Here is a 16,913-nt window from a genome sequence, read left to right as displayed (position 1 = left end):
CTATAACAGTACGTCTAGACGTCACTATAACAATACGTCTAGACGTCACTATAATAATACGTCTAGACGTCACTAAAATAATACGTATAGATGTCACTATAATAATACGTCTAGACGTCACTATAATAATACTTCTAGACGTCACAATAATACGTATAGACGTCAATATAATAATATGTATAGACGTCAATAATAATACATATAGACGTCAATATAATAATACGTATAGACGTCACTATAATAATACGTCTAGACGTCACTATAACAGTACGTCTAGACGCCACTATAATAATGCGTCTAGACGTCACTATAATAATACGTCTAGAGGTCACTATAATAATACGTCTAGACGTCACTATAATAATACGTCTAGACGTCACTATAATAATTACGTCTACAGGTCACAATAATAATTACGTCTAGAGGTCACTATAATAATACGTCTAGACGTCACTATAATAATTACGTCTAGACGTCACTATAATAATTACGTCTAGACGTCAATATAATAATTACGTCTAGACGTCACTATAATAATTACGTCTAGACGTCACTATAATAATTACGTCTAGACGTCACTATAACAGTACGTCTAGACGTCACTATAACAGTACATCTAGACGTCACTATAACAGTACGTCTCGACGTCACTGAACAGTACGTCTAGTCGTCACTATAACAGTACGTCTAGACGTCACTATAACAGTACGTCTAGACGTCACTATAACAGTCACGTCTAGACGTCACTAACAGTACGTCTAGTTGTCACTATAACAGTACGTCTCGGCGTCAATATAATAATATGTCTAGACGTCACTATAATAATACGTCTAGACCTCACTATAATAATACGTCTAGACGTCACTATAATAATACGTCTAGACGTCACTGTAAAGTTTGACTTTATATCTTGTTTAATGGTTTAGCGCCCTCTCTAGTTCTAGATAATAAGAGTGGGTCAGAGGTCATGTTGACCATGTGAATCTTTGAATTGGTGATTGATACGCACATCTTATGAGAATTCCCGTGAAATATAACCTTAATGTAGACGTAATAGTGTAAGTTCTTTGAGTAGTGCATTCACTGTATTGTACTTTGATATTATTATATACTGTAGCTCTAATGAGTTTTTTGTCTAGTTTGCTTTTGGGAGCTTTATACAGTGGTCTAGGCCTAGCTTTATGCATGTGTTTATGTAATTTGTTATTGTTGTTGCAGATTTCGAACATCTGATCATTGTTGAATTAAAGTTGTTTGGAAACGTTAACGTGTGACACGGGTCTTCTTTACATTCGAAATACTGTGTTCTACGTGCACAGTGAGAAGTGACAGCACTCTGCTGACCTGTTTATGAACCTGCTCATCACGCACTCAAGTTACCGTTCTTTCGGTGTGATACCAATATTTGACTGCGCCAGGAGCTACATCCTTGTATTACTGTATACACAGAACTGTATTCACTTGAATCACCGACTTTAATTTTATTCTATAAAACATGGCTGACCCCGATTATAAGAAATTGAGACGTATTGCCAAGGGACGTTTTACAAGAATTTGTAATTCTATCGTCGCCGCAATTGACCAGAATAAAACAATAGAATATGTACATATGCTGAATGCTGACTTGAAGGAAGCCTGGAAATCAGTAAACGATCGACATGAATCAGTAGTTTTACAGTCTGCAAAGGACGAAGAGGAGAATGAGAATTGGATTGGCCAACTAGGGAAGACATATGATGAAGTAAGAGAAATGATACTTAGACACAAAACACGCATTAATGAACAGCACATAGATTCTGAGGCAATTGACAGAAGGCATCTGCAGGAGGAAGAAGTCCAAATATCAGCAATGAGAGCGAAAAACGTTCGTAGCATACAACATGATGATTTTCAACAACTTTGCGATCAGATAATCCAATTGATTAACAAGAATTCTGTTGAGGGTGTTAAAGCTGCAAGGGCTGACCTTGTAAAATTGATGGAAGACGTAAAAACTGCACATATGCAATACGTTTCCATGCTTCCCAATGAAGAGGCAATAAATGAAAATCTGTGGCTCCAGTCAGTACGTGATAAGTACGGCGAGACCAGTAGTGCTGTTGCTATATTTTTGGAGCACCTCGACAAAAGCAAAACTCAGAAGACAGTAGATGAAAAGAGAAAAGGCGGTATACAATTGGAAAAAATGCGATTGCCAACCTTTGACGGAGATGTAAGGGCCTACCCTAGATTCAAAACAGACTTTCTAAAATTCATTTTGCCTGAGACCACAAGGGATCAAGCAGCATTCGTTTTGCGGAAATCTCTTGGAGAAAAACCTCTACAAGTTGTAGGCGCCGTAGATGATGATATCAACGAAATATGGAAGCGATTGGATGAGCGGTATGGCGACCCAATAAAATTAGCAGATGCCGTTATGCATGACTTTGAAAGTATCGACTCACTCAAAGACGGAGACGACAAAAGATTTGTTGAGTTTGTCGACATCATCGAGAGAGGTCATAATGACCTACGGAAATTAGGAATGGAGAAGGAAATGTCCAACACCAGAGTGGTTAGTGACATTGAGAGGAGATTGCCACCTGCTATTCGAAGAGAATGGTCACGGTCATTATATGATGAAAAAGCAGTAATTGATAGAACTGACAGATTTCCTGCGCTTCTTAAATTTTTAGTGAGGGAAAAGAAAAGTGTAGAATACGAAGTGTCGGGAGTGAGATCGAAGCCGTCTTCGCGCTTTACCATTAACACCACAAACATTGAAGAGAGAAACGACGCACCCAAATCTGAAAACAACAAGAACTGCTTAGTCCATGACATGGGCCAGCATACCACGCCTGAATGCCGGGCTTACATTGCAATGAACCTATCTGACAAAACACAACTTGTTAGGGCCAAGGGTGCATGTTTTGGCTGCCTAGTAAGAGGGCATCGTATAGCTGAATGCAAAAACAAACGACAATGTGGTGTATCTGAATGTTCACGCTTACACCACTCAAGCCTACATGACGATACTGTTGGAGACAATAGTCAACCCAAAACAACATTAAATCACCACACGGGGGTCGCCACTTCTAAACAAACTGGAGCCTGCCTTTTGCAGTTGATGAGCATAAAGGTGGGAGCTGGGCATATGAATGTCTTGTTTGATGGCTGTGCAACGGCATCTCTCGTAACAAACAAATCGGCAAGGGCAGCCAAGCTTAAGGGTCAGCCTCTGAAAATTGCCATTACGAAGATTGGAGGACTAACAGAGGAAATAGACAGTTTCCATTATATTGTACCTCTAATCGACAAACAGGGATCCGTGATCAACATATCTGCATACGGTATTGACCAGATTACGTCAAATATAGAATGCATAGCAGTGCAGCATGTAGTGGGACTATTCAGTAAAGTCCGATTTGAAGAGATCAAGCGACCAACTGGCCAAGTTGACTTGCTTGTAGGATACGAGTACGCAGGTTATCACCCAATAAGAATGGAAGCTGCGGAACATCTACTTTTGCTCGAGAACCGATTTGGAAAATGCTTGGGCGGTTCACATCCAACCCTAAAAGAAAATACAACAACGCTTGTAAAGACTGCAGCATTAATACATCATGTTACAACTTGCAGTTTGGATTCATTTATTAAGATGGCAGGAATGGGTGTTCAGTGCAACCCTCAATGTGGTAGCTGTCGTTGTGGGAGATGTCCCGTTGGCGCAAAGGAATACACACTGAAGGAAGAAAGGGAATTGGCGTTGATCGAGAAAAATCTCAAATTTTGTGGTTCTCATTGGATTGCAGAATATCCCTGGATTAAAGACCCAGCTGAATTGCCAAATAATCGAAACGCCGCACTTTTCGCTCTAAAATCTCTTGAGAATAGGTTAAAAAAGGATCCAGAGAAGGCTGTTGCATACAACACGAAAATGAAAAACATGTATAAAATGAAAAAAATTGCCGGCGCTTTAAATGTTCTAACAGCAAATGACATCAATGAAGCCGAACTCTTGTGGATTATCGAGTGCCAAAAACCAATAATGGACATGCTCATAAACAATGAAAAACGATTCGATGACCAGTATGCTAAGCTATCACCTAGAGTACAAGATGATGGTGTGATTGTAGTAGGAGCTCGTGCGCAGAGGCATATTAACTTTAGCTACAACAACCAAGAAGTACCGCTATTGACAGCAAACCATCGATTTTCGAAACTATATGTTACACATGCACATAATAGGAGTCATTGTGGTGTACAGTCTACCGTATCCCTTGTTCGTTTGAGGTATTGGATTCTGAATTTACAGAGATTAGCCAAAAGCATCAGACACCATTGTGTTCCTTGTAGGAAGAGAGAGAAAGACATGTCCGGACAACAGATGGGACAATTACCTATTGAGCGATTGAAGCCCTCTCCACCATGGTCATTCATCGGTGTTGACTTGTTTGGTCCATTTATAACTCGTGGCGAAGTAAACAAGAGAGCAAGAGGAAAAGCTTATGGAATCATATTCACCTGTTTTGTTACTCAAGCCGTATATCTAGACCTCGCCACGGACTACAGCACAACTGGATTTCTACAAGCATTTCGTAGATTTGTGTCCATAAGAGGATACCCCACTGAGATATACAATCAATTAGTTTCTGCTTCGAAGGAGTTAAAAGGGGTAATTGACGGATGGCAGGAGAGTGATCTTCATGATTTCGGCATCACCAAAGGTACTACTTGGAAGTTTTCAGCCGCGGATTCTCCCTGGCAAAATGGAGTAACAGAGATACTGAACAAAGGTATAAAGAAAGGTATACATCATGCCATTGGTGGACAAGTTCTTCCATTTAACGAATTACAAACCGTGCTATTTGAGGTAGCCAACTTGGTTAACGAAAGGCCAATTGGGAGACATCCAACCGATCCCGAAGATGGGGCATACTTATGTCCAAATACGATTTTATTGGGACGTGCTACAACCAGAGTACCGAGTGGACCATGGAGAGCTACCAATAACATTAGAAACCGTATCGAATTTGTACAAAGCTTAATAAAGTCTTTCTGGGGTAAATGGAACAGAGATTACTTCCCATCATTAATAGTTAGACAAAAATGGCATCATGAGAAGAGAAATATGCAGATCGGAGATGTCGTGTTGGTGCAGGATAGCAACACCGCCCGTGGGAAATGGAGGATGGGATTGGGTTCCAGTGTGTATCCAGACATAAACGGAAAAGTGAGAACGGTGCAAGTTGAATTAAGAAATGAAGATAGAAATGCGAAGCAGACTGTAACTCGTGCAGTGCAACGATTGATCGTTCTAGTGGCAGTAGACGGCATTAATGAATAGTTTGTTTCGTGGGGCGGAATGTAAAGTTTGACTTTATATCTTGTTTAATGGTTTAGCGCCCTCTCTAGTTCTAGATAATAAGAGTGGGTCAGAGGTCATGTTGACCATGTGAATCTTTGAATTGGTGATTGATACGCACATCTTATGAGAATTCCCGTGAAATATAACCTTAATGTAGACGTAATAGTGTAAGTTCTTTGAGTAGTGCATTCACTGTATTGTACTTTGATATTATTATATACTGTAGCTCTAATGAGTTTTTTGTCTAGTTTGCTTTTGGGAGCTTTATACAGTGGTCTAGGCCTAGCTTTATGCATGTGTTTATGTAATTTGTTATTGTTGTTGCAGATTTCGAACATCTGATCATTGTTGAATTAAAGTTGTTTGGAAACGTTAACGTGTGACACGGGTCTTCTTTACAGTCACTATAATAATACGTATAGACGTCACTATAATAATACGTATAGACGTCAATATAATAATACGTATAGACGTCAATAATACGTATAGACGTCACTATAATAATACGTCTAGACAATTGTGAACTCTTTTTGAAGATTTAAAAATACACAAAAATGTTGGGCGCTACTGCAGTTTCGCACTACACTGTTAAATCTTCGATTTTTCTCACACCCACATCATACAATTTTGGGCCATTTAAATGTAACATGTTTCCATGATTTAGCCACCGTTATATTTAGCTTTATCACAATAAAAAATGCCTTTCAAAACAGCTCCATTTCCGCGAATACCTTGATCGAACTGTGGCCATTTTAGAATCAGAAAATTGCCAGAAATCAATGTATGTTTTATTTTCTGTTTTTATTTTTAAATTGCAAAGAGTGGTTTTTATAAAGAACCAGCTAGCTGTACATATCAAAACTGCGACGATATGAGTCTGTACATAAAACATTGATAGGACCTATTAATATGAATAATAATACTAATATTAATAATGAAATATTAATTAAACCTCTCTTTCGCCAGCTGAAAATATTTCTTGCCTTTCAAATCTAAATAGGCCTAGGCCTATATATGTGTAATCGGATTCTATAACACTGGCCTCTATTGTTTCTACATTTTTTTGGGAAAATGAAGCATACATTCTGGCAATTAAGTGATAAATATAAGATGGCGAACATTTCGTAGTGTGTTGACATCGAGTTCAGTATTGTTTAAAATGTTTTGAAAAGTATTGTTATTTAAAAAAAATTACTTCGTAAGTGGTCGAATCGTATAAACATGTTACATAATATTAGGTATTGAGTGTGAAAAAGAAAAATTTAGGTCAGAAATCGAAGATATAACGGTGTGGTGCGAAACTGCAGTATCGCCTAATGTTGTTGTTAAGAAAGGATTCCTAACTCCCAAAACATATGCTCATCATAATACGTTTCTGTATAACAAACCTGTACTAGCCTAATGTGTGCTCTAGTATATATACCGTCGTCATTTACGTCTTTAATTTACTATTTTACAATTAATGACGTATTCATAGATATAAAATAACCTACCTTCCAGAAACGTGTTTGTGTAAGCAATTTGTCTGATAAAAGAACTACCGTAGAAATCCTATTTCTTTGGCTGTGTTAATTGTAATTACTGTGGTAATTGTAAACGTTATCTTGTATGTTCTTACAACGTTAGGAAAATGGCATCAAAAACGTTATGTAAATAAAATTTTTGAATATTTTTCAGAACTTTCTTATAAAGTTAGGTAGATGTTATCAATAACTTTATGGAAAGTATAGTTGTTAACATTATTCCCCACGTTATTATTATTATTATTATTATTATTACTTGTATAGCGCACATTTATACAACATTTAGTTATAATCAGCGGCGCTTCACATCAATTAGTATCGTAACATTGTTTGAAATATAGTGCTTTTAAATGTTTTTTAAACTGATTATAGTCGTCTAAGTGTTTAATGTGACTTGGTAATCTGTTCCAAATTTTGGGTCCTGCTACGGCGAACGAACGGTCAGCAAATGTCTTTCGTTTAGTTCGTGGGATTGTCAGGTTATAATTGCTGGTGCTTGAACGAGTACTGCCTGCGAGAAATATTCCGCACAGTAAGAATATCTCTCAGGTAACTTGGAGCGGAACCTTTATAGTCCATGGGATTTAGCTAAAAAATGACCCTTTTCTCACACAAATTGCAAGAAAAGGTTTTTTTGATGAAATGTGTTCTTTAGACCCTACTGAAGACATTTATCAACGTTAGGACATTTTTCGACAACGGGAAGTAGCCTAATTTGCATAATTAAAAATGGCGGCCATTTTTAATAACGTACTATGTATCTTGGAAACCGCTAGTCACAGATACTTAATTATGGTGTTAAAATCGTTAGAATATATGTATTTATATTCACTTTAATGAAAAAGTTTGTCCAAAAATGAATGGAAGTGCTTTTTCTAACATTATTGACCTTTGACCTTGATTTATCATATCTCAGCAACCACTAATCGGAGATATACAAATTAGGGCTTAAATTGTTCAGAAACTACACATTCATATCCAGTCTAATGGCATGTTTTTGCAAAAAATGGCGGATTCTAACATTATTGACCTTTGACCTTAAGTTATCATATCTTAGCAACCACTAATAGGAGAGACACAAAATATGGCTCAAAATGTTCAGAAACTACACATTTATATTTAGTCTAATGGCATGTTTTTGCAAAAAATGGCCGATTCTAACATTATTGACCTTTGAACTTTACACTACATAAAATCGCATAACTTTGAAAATATTGTACATATGAAATTATTTTTAGTGTCAAATTGTTCAAAACATACATGTTTCTATAGAGTCCAATGACACATTTTGTCCAATAATGGCCTATTGTATGGTTATTAACATTTGAACTATATTTGAAAAGGATTTAAACCCGGAATCTTCTTCATGTAGGCATTCATTAGAACATGTGATTGGGCACTACCGTACTTGTTGTTTAGAATATGGTGGTAATTTAAAGTGCATGTAACCAGTTGATTTAATTTAGTTACTGAAAATATTCACTTTAAAAAAAATATTAGACTATGTATACATACATTATAGGTTTGGATTATTAATAAATTTTAAATTAGGTCTTACATCTTACTCAGGAGAAAGTTGGTGTTCACACTATTAACAGAGCCAACAAAGATGTCGTTTTTTTATGATATATTGTACATACTTTAAATAGGCCATGTCATTTTGCAGGTTTATTAAAGTTTTTTTTCAAATTAGTAATTTATTTTTCGGTCAAATTAAATTGGCATTAAATGGCATATTCAACAAACAAATTTCTAAAGATTATTTAGTTTATACAGGGAGTTGTCTAATAACAACTCCCTGGTTTATATTTTGTGTTAAGGATAGCATCACTCTTGAGGGCATTCTTTTAGGTTGAAACATAGTCTTATTAAGAAGGCCTTTTCTACTACTAGACGAATTGTTGACAACTGGAATTTTAAAAGATCGATATTAATGCAACATATTTAGTTTAGTTTAAATTGGCTATCGAGACTCATAATTAGGCTGACCACCACTTGCAATATTTTTGCCGTATACAGTAAAAACCTCAGTTTCTTATGGAATTTATTTATTATTTCAATATAAACCATTATTATACAGTATGACTACTAGTGGTGTATAGTTTTTAACCTTTTATAATTTGTTTTTGTACTTTTTTTACGTGAATGTATTGTGTATGTACCATGTTTCTATGTGGTTTAATTTTTACCATTTTTAACCATCAATTTTAATTCTTTTAATATAATTATCTTGTAATTCAGCTTCAGCTGCGAAGACGATAAGAAATAAAATAAACAAACGTGTAAACTTGTAGGCAGTTTATGAATGCAATAGTTTATGCTTATAAATTTAATGTACCAATGGCCTACTTTAAACTAAACATAATAAGTCAACGTTGCAACTCTTACATTTTAGAGTGCCAAATCACATGTTCTAATGGATGTCCATATAAAGAAGATTCCGGGTTTAAATCCTTTTCAAATATCGTTCAAATGTTAATAACCATACAATAGGCCATTATTGTACATAATGTGTTATTGGACTCTATAGAAACATGTATGTTCTGAACAATTTGACACTAAAAATAATTTCATATTTACAATATTTTCAAAGTTATGCGATTTTATGTAGTGTAAAGTTCAAAGGTCAATAATGTTAGAATCGGCCATTTTTTGCAAAAACATGCCATTAGACTGGATATAAATGTGTAGTTTCTGAACAATTTAAGCCCTAATTTGTATATCTCCGATTAGTGGTTGCTGAGATATGATAAACCAAGGTCAAAGGTCAATAATGTTAGAATCCGCCATTTTTTGCAAAAACATGCCATTAGACTGGATATAAATGTGTAGTTTCTGAACAATTTAAGCCCTAATTTGTATAGCTCCGATTAGTGGTTGCTGAGATATGATAAATCAAGGTCAAAGGTCAATAATGTTAGAAAAAGCACTTCCATTCATTTTTGGACAAACTTTTTCATTAAAGTGAATATAAATACATATATTCTAACGATTTTAACACCATAATTAAGTATCTGTGACTAGCGGTTTCCAAGATACATAGTACGTTATCAAAAATGGCCGCCATTTTTAATTATGCAAATTAGGCTACTTCCCGTTGTCGAAAAATGTCCTAACATTGATAAATGTCTTCAGTAGGGTCTAAAGAACACATTTCATCAAAAAAACCTTTTCTTGCAATTTGTGTGAGTTAAAAGTCTAAATCCCATGGACTATTAAGCGAACGCCATACAAGACACGCTATTTTGAATTGACATCTATGAGACATCGGAAGCCAGTGCAAGGATCGCATGGCGTTAGTTGCACTGTCATACCGACCTTTCCTGACAATTTTCGCAGCTTGGAGCAGTAACCTCTTCATTGGAGCAAGGGTATTAGCAGGTAGATTTTTGCTTGTATATTATATGTTATATTTTACGACTTTCAGCCCTGTTAATGGTGACGTTTGGTCACTGTAGGGTGATGATGAAATAAAATAAAAAAAAAATAAAAAACTACAATGCATTGGCGTAATCAATATGTGACAGCACGAGCGATTGAACTAGTTGTTGGCAAAGGTCCTTGGAGAGAACGTTAGGTAGATGTTATTATTAGCATTATGTAATTATAATTGTAACGTTATTTTGAACGTTTTTATAACGTTAGGTAATTGATATCAATAATGTTATGTAAATAACATTTATTTAATATTATACTGAACGTTCTTATAACGTTAGATAGATGTTACCTATAAAGTTATGTAAATATAATTTTTAACGTTATTTTTAATGTTCTATTAACGTTACGAAAATGTTATCAATAATGTTATGTAAATAACCTATTTTAATGTTGTTCCGAACTTTCTTATAAAGTTAGGTAGATGTTATCAATAACGTTATGTAAATATCATTTTTAACATTATTTGGAACGTTCTTATAACGTTAGGAAAATGTTATTAATAAGGTTAGGAAAATAACATGTTTTAAATGTTATTCCGAACGTTCTTATAACGTTAGGTAGATGTTATTAATATGTATTATGTAATTATATTTTTAACTTTATTTTGAAAATTCTTATAACGTTAGGAAAATATTATTATTAATGTTATTCATATTGTGAATGTTATTCCGAACGTTCTTATAGCTTTAGGTAGATGTTATTACTAAATTTATGTAAATATAATTGTTAACGTTAGGAAAATGTTATCGTTAATGTTATGTAAATAACATATTTTGAATGTTATTCTGAACGTTCCTATAACGTTAGGTAGATGTTACCTATAAAGTTATGTAAACATCGTTTTTAACGTTATTTTGAACGGTTTTATAACGTTAAGTAAATGTTATCAATAATGTTATGTAAATTACCTATTTTAATGTTTTTCCGAACGTTCTTATATAAAGATAAGTAGATGTTATCAATAACGTTATCTAGATATCATTTTTAACATTATTTTGAACGTTCTTTTAACGTTAGGAAAATGTTATTAATAAGGTTAGGTAAATAACATATTTTGAATGCTATTCCGAACGTTCTTATAACGTTTGGTAGATTTTGTTAATAACATTATGTAATTATAATTTTAACGTTATTTTGAACATTCTTATAACGTTAGGAAAATGTTATTAATAATGTTATGTAAATAAAATATTGTGAATGTTATTCCGAATGTTCTTATAACATATTAGGTAGATATTATTAATAACGTTATGTAAATATAATTTTTAACATTATTTTGAACGTTCTTCTAACGTTAGGAAAATGTTATCATTAATGCTATAATATAAATAACATATTTTGAATGTTATACTGAACGTTCTTATAACGTTAGGGAGATGTTACCTATAAAGTTATGTAAACATCATTTTTAACGTTATTTTGAACGTTCTTCTAACGTTAGGAAAATGTTATCATTAATGTTATGTAAAAAACATATGTTGAATGTTATTCCGAACGTTCTTTTAACGTTAGGTAGATATTACCAATAACGTTATGTAAATATCATTTTCAACGTTATTTTGAACGTTCTTCTAACGTTAGGAAAATGTTACCATCAATGTTAGGTAAATAACATATTTTGAATGTTATTTTGAACGTTCTTATAACGTTAGATAGATGTTACTAATAACGTTATATAAATATCATTTTTAACGTTATTTTGAACGTTCTTATAACGTTAGGAAAATGTTATCATCAATGTTATGTAAATAACATATTTTGAATGTTATTCTGAACGTTCTTATAACGTTTAAACGATGTTATGAAAAAAATATTCTGTGAATGAACGTTATTTGAATGTTATACGAACGTTCGTAGTAAACCTAACCAAACGCTAACCAAAATATAACGTTAGCTGAACGTTATGTGTTTGTGTTTGTCATATAAACAGGTTGGTTGGAGTTCATTAATTCATTCATTATTCAATAGTATATACTATTGAATAATGAATTAATTCATTCATTATTCAATAGTATATACTATTGAATAATGAATGAATGAACTCCAACAAACCTGTTTATATGACATCGTATTTAACTATTTAAAGCATCACTTCTTGAATTCCAGATATCATTTGACAATGAGGGTGGGGATGGGGATGGAAGTGTGTAAGTGTGAGGTGGTTGCTGTTCTCTTCAATTGTTTATTCTCTCGCCCTTTGGTCAGTGACTTCCGAGTTGGGCTGTACTTGTACCGGCACTTAGCCAAGTTTTCTTTTAAGATTAGACCTAAACGGTTATTGTCCCAAAGTGACGACATTCACTATTGTGTACAATCCATATACAAACTGTAAACACAACTGGCCTATAGACTAGAGAGAAAGAGAAAGCCATGTCACGATGATGATCTGTTTACAATATTCGACTGTTCAAATTACAAAATTATCTTAAAAAACTATTGTATTGCTTTATACTTTATACAGAAACCATGGTGGAATAACCGCCATGGGTAGATAACACTTACATCAACTTAAAAATGTACGATAAACGAATTGCTGCTGCTATGTAATGTATTTGCGTATCAACATTTCGAACTTTAAACTTTGTCACGAGAAAGTTTATAGGACGTTATATCTTTTATGTGACTGCTATCTTTTTAAGATCTGGATGCACAGCTTTGTAAACAGTGAAGCTCAATAAAAAAAACCTTTTATTTACATATTGATAGGCAGGAAGATCAACCAATGTTTACCATAGTATGTCGAGTAACTATTTTGTAGATAAAAAGAAATGTTATTTTATTCCAAATTTTATAAAAAAAAATTAATTCAGCTGTGTCAAATAGTCATGTGATTTTCAAAAATTATGTATAGAATACAGTATGACAGCTTGTTGAATAGATTCGGTGAATAAAACATTCATAGAACAACTACAAAAGATAGTGCGGTATCACCCTGTACTCGTACTATGTCTAGAGAGAAAAAAATGCGGGAATCTGTAGTGTTTTCTCCAATAAATTGCCTTGAAATGTATTTTCTTTGAAACAGTGTACAGTGTGAGAATCGGTTGGTAATTACCAGATTGCAAACAACACACAATATCAAGACTTAATTGAAAATGAAAACACAAATTTTAGGTCATAAAAATGATGACTGCGCATTACTGTAACACTCATTGGTACGGTGCATCGCAAAATCTACTTAATGAGTCCAGATAAGCAAAACAATTAATAAAATAATCAACATTTATATTTTACGATTTATTTACAGTGTGTTTACTAGAAATTTTCGTGAATTGCCAAACTTTGCCAGAAAACTCATGACGTAAATTTTGCGATGCACCTGTGACGTCTCAGTAATTTACGGCGACGGACGACTGTACGGCAATATCCTTAATCTCGCGATTGTTCTGAAATCATATGTACATCTCTAATACGTTGTAAAAATGTGGTCCTCGGTCTAGTTGTCCTTTAAGGCATAAAAATAATTACTATGCATGCATGTAAAGTCATAGCCTTAGTCTACAATATCAAACTTTATGTGACAAAAGAGTGTGATTTGCCCAAATACGGGTATTGATATACTCACACATGGTAGTGATATGACATCATCATGTCCACATAATGTGATAGTGTAGACAAGGCTTAACACTTCAAACTTACAATTTCTTCGTAAGAATTTAAAGTAAAACAAACACATCAAAGATCAACATTAATTTTTATTTCGTATTTTATACGTATTCACTATCTTACTTTTGTAATACAGAATGTCAAGTAAATTGTAGTAATAAATGCTTCAATATTATTTATCAAAATACTAAACGATTTTTCCAAATTTAGAACAATAAAGATGTTATTTGTATTAATAATATTAATTTATATAATATAACAACTATGCATGTTAGTAATTAATTTGTTGGCCATACGTTTTACTGAAAGTTCAACCTTTGCTCATCCAGCTGGTTCATTCATTCTGTCTAAAAAAGGACTTGTAGAAGAATACTGTGTAATGATTACATATGTTATGACCAAGCACTCAATGATCTTTCTCTAGACACGTTATCTGATAGAAGGCGTAATCTATGCTATAAGTTTGTACAGTACAGTACAGTTTTCTTTTCCTGTATAGTTTTTTAGGTGTCAATTTTATCCTTTTATATATATAATTACCATTGGTTTATACTTTTATACACATTTTTATATTTAGAATATATAAATATCCTTGTAATTCAGCTTTGGCTGCGATGAAGATATTTGAAATAAATGAAATGAAATGAAAAAAAAATTAAAGATATTATTATGAATGATATACTAATATATATTTATACATTGGATATTTATGGCGGATTATATTTACGCAACATTTCAATTTGTTTCTTAAACAAAGACAATATGTTTGATTGGCTTACTTAAACATTCTGAACAGACGCTCTAGTTGGTTCTCGTGAAATGCCACTAACGTTCAAACCAAATTGACCACGTAAGTAGGCAAACATCTGACCAATTGACCCGAACATTGGATCTAGGAACGTGCGCACAAAAAATCGGTTAATCGCACCAATTGGAGTTACAATATCCAAAATAAGTCGTAGTACAGGTTTTAATACCCAAATAGTGACGTAAGAGGTGACGGCGAAGACTATGCCCCAGACTACTGTGAAGATGATTCCAGTTATCAGAGTTAGCATTGTGTATATAGCAGCCTAGAAATAATAATATTTGTTATTACATCAAGAGCAAAGTATATGTAGGCCTAAGAATGAAATTATTTGCATTATCATTTAATGTAAAGTTTTGTTCCCACTAGCGACGCAATCTACGAAACGTAAGAAAATTCCCTTCTAATAATTGTGTTTTCTCCCGTCTGCGTTAAATCAAACCTGCGATTCTTGCAGCACTATTGCGTCGTCGGTTCCCACTTGTGATTACGCAATACAGCACTTTGCGTCAATACGTCGCTGCGTTGCGTTCTATTGTATTGTTAATCTTTGTCTCCCAGATATCTATTTGGACCCCGTTGGAAACAAGTTGATATTCTCGAACCTTAAAGCTTGGTTCCCACTAGCGACGCAACCGACGCAAAGTAAGAAAATGCCCTTTCAATAATTCTGTTTGCCCCCGCCTGCGTGAAATCAAACCTGCGATGTTTGCGATGTTTGCAGCGCTGTTGCGTCGTCGGTTTCCACCTGTGATTACGCAATACAGCACTTTGCGTCAATACATCGCTGCGACCATTATTTTCATATTTTAAAAAAATAAAAGAAAGCATCTGTTTTCTTTTGAAAATTGCATTGATATCGGTAGGCCTAAAATGATAACATATGAAGTTTGCGAAAGTTTTCTTAAATTGAAATCTATCGAAGCCAACCATATTAATGGGGTTTTCTCTTACCTGAGTATAAGTAAAGGCTAGAGAAAAGAATGTATTTATTCCTGGAATTGTGAGTGGAGAATTTGGTTGTTTCATGACATCTTCAAAATGAACCTAAAAAACAAATAAACACACATGATGCCTTAACTTCATGAACTACACATACATACTTTTACATGTGCGTTTAACAAGCATTATAATTTACGCGCGCGTCGATTTCCATGTGCTGTGATGATGCATTACTAATGTTATTACCACACACCTGTTGATAATCCATTGCATGTATAACCTCATTTCTTGAATTCCAGATATTATCTGTTGGCTGATAATTTGATGGTGTTTCCTTAAACTTGTCGATTTTGATAAGCGACACATTGTCATTGTGACTTTCGTTTGTAGAGTTGAATGTAGTTTGGCCTTGATTATTCGACCACACTCCAGTAGCTGGTGGTGGATAATCAGTATACGCTGGTGCATCAGATTTACTTGACATCATGCTAAGTAATCAAAATAATGAAGAAAAGATGCAAAGAGTTGCAGGAGATGAATGAGTGCACTAAGGGAATTCACTATCCTCTCCAAATGCCGGCTTTAACAGCAACAACAACTACACAGATACTAACAGCAGTTTGATTTAATTTGTCGGTCAATTACATTTTAGTTACATGCCCACACTATTACTTAAAGGGTTACTTTTAGCAGAATGCCTTTTTCGCAAATCAACGTGGTGTGTTATGTGTAATCTATAGATGCTAGGCCTAGGCCTACTGTTATAGTAGTATATATGCCTAAGACAAAAAAGTATACAAAAACAGTCGAAACTGAATTAAAGGAAGAATTGACCGTTTTTAATTAACTAATTTCATGACAAACCATCAGCTATAAACATTTCTTAATACTCAATGCTAATACTAAAATGAACATGTTTTTTTAAAGGCTGCAGCAGATGTAATAATACAACAATTGTAAAACAAAGTCAACCTAATATTTCCTAACTGAACTTGACTAGATCTGTTTACAAATTTACAACATATGTAGTTACGCCTAGGTCTACAATGTGTTAAAAAAATAGTATAAATCAAGTAACTTACGTTAGTATTATGCTCAGTGAAAATTGATGATGAGGACTAACTTAAAGCACGAACTTCGAGAGACGACTAATCGAACTTCGTCAACGTCAGAGAGAGAAATACAAAAACAATGTCAACCTTTGAACGTTGCTATCACGAGTAAATTACTATTGTATTTGTACAGCCTA

At 34.0% G+C, this 16,913-nt stretch overlaps 2 protein-coding genes across 2 annotated transcripts; one reads left to right on the top strand and one right to left on the bottom strand.

Annotated features, from left to right (window-relative positions):
• Positions 1-895: 895 nt before the first annotated feature.
• Positions 896-5,731, top strand: LOC140045188 (uncharacterized). The gene is made up of 2 exons (XM_072089992.1): positions 896-1,058; positions 1,219-5,731. Exon 2 carries the CDS (start codon positions 1,496-1,498, stop codon positions 5,324-5,326), a length of 3,831 nt encoding a protein of 1,276 aa, XP_071946093.1. The 5' UTR covers positions 896-1,058; positions 1,219-1,495; the 3' UTR covers positions 5,327-5,731.
• Positions 5,732-13,983: 8,252 nt separating this feature from the next.
• Positions 13,984-16,832, bottom strand: LOC140043829 (caveolin-1-like). Its single transcript, XM_072088297.1, has 4 exons — positions 16,747-16,832; positions 15,918-16,152; positions 15,677-15,769; positions 13,984-14,987 (listed from the first exon to the last, which is right to left on the bottom strand). The coding sequence occupies exons 2-4, from the start codon at positions 16,149-16,151 to the stop codon at positions 14,694-14,696; spliced, it is 621 nt and encodes a 206-aa protein (XP_071944398.1). The 5' UTR covers position 16,152; positions 16,747-16,832; the 3' UTR covers positions 13,984-14,693.
• Between the last annotated feature and the right edge of the window lie 81 nt (positions 16,833-16,913).

Source organism: Antedon mediterranea, chromosome 3 (assembly GCF_964355755.1).
Source record: "Antedon mediterranea chromosome 3, ecAntMedi1.1, whole genome shotgun sequence".
Taxonomy (NCBI): Eukaryota; Metazoa; Echinodermata; class Crinoidea; order Comatulida; family Antedonidae; genus Antedon; species Antedon mediterranea.
The sequence above is the reverse complement of the archived record's forward strand: the minus strand, read 5'-3'. Positions and strand labels throughout refer to the sequence as shown.

Excerpts from the sequence above, each read along its gene's own strand:
- LOC140043829 (XM_072088297.1), bottom strand. The coding sequence starts at position 16,151 with ATGATGTCAAGTAAATCTGATGCACCAGCGTATACTGATTATCCACCA. Across the intron at positions 15,770-15,917 it reads ATGCAATGGATTATCAACAG|GTTCATTTTGAAGATGTCAT; the intron begins GTGTGTGGTAAT and ends TTTGTTTTTTAG. Across the intron at positions 14,988-15,676 it reads TAGCCTTTACTTATACTCAG|GCTGCTATATACACAATGCT; the intron begins GTAAGAGAAAAC and ends TATTATTTCTAG.
- LOC140045188 (XM_072089992.1), top strand. The coding sequence starts at position 1,496 with ATGGCTGACCCCGATTATAAGAAATTGAGACGTATTGCCAAGGGACGT.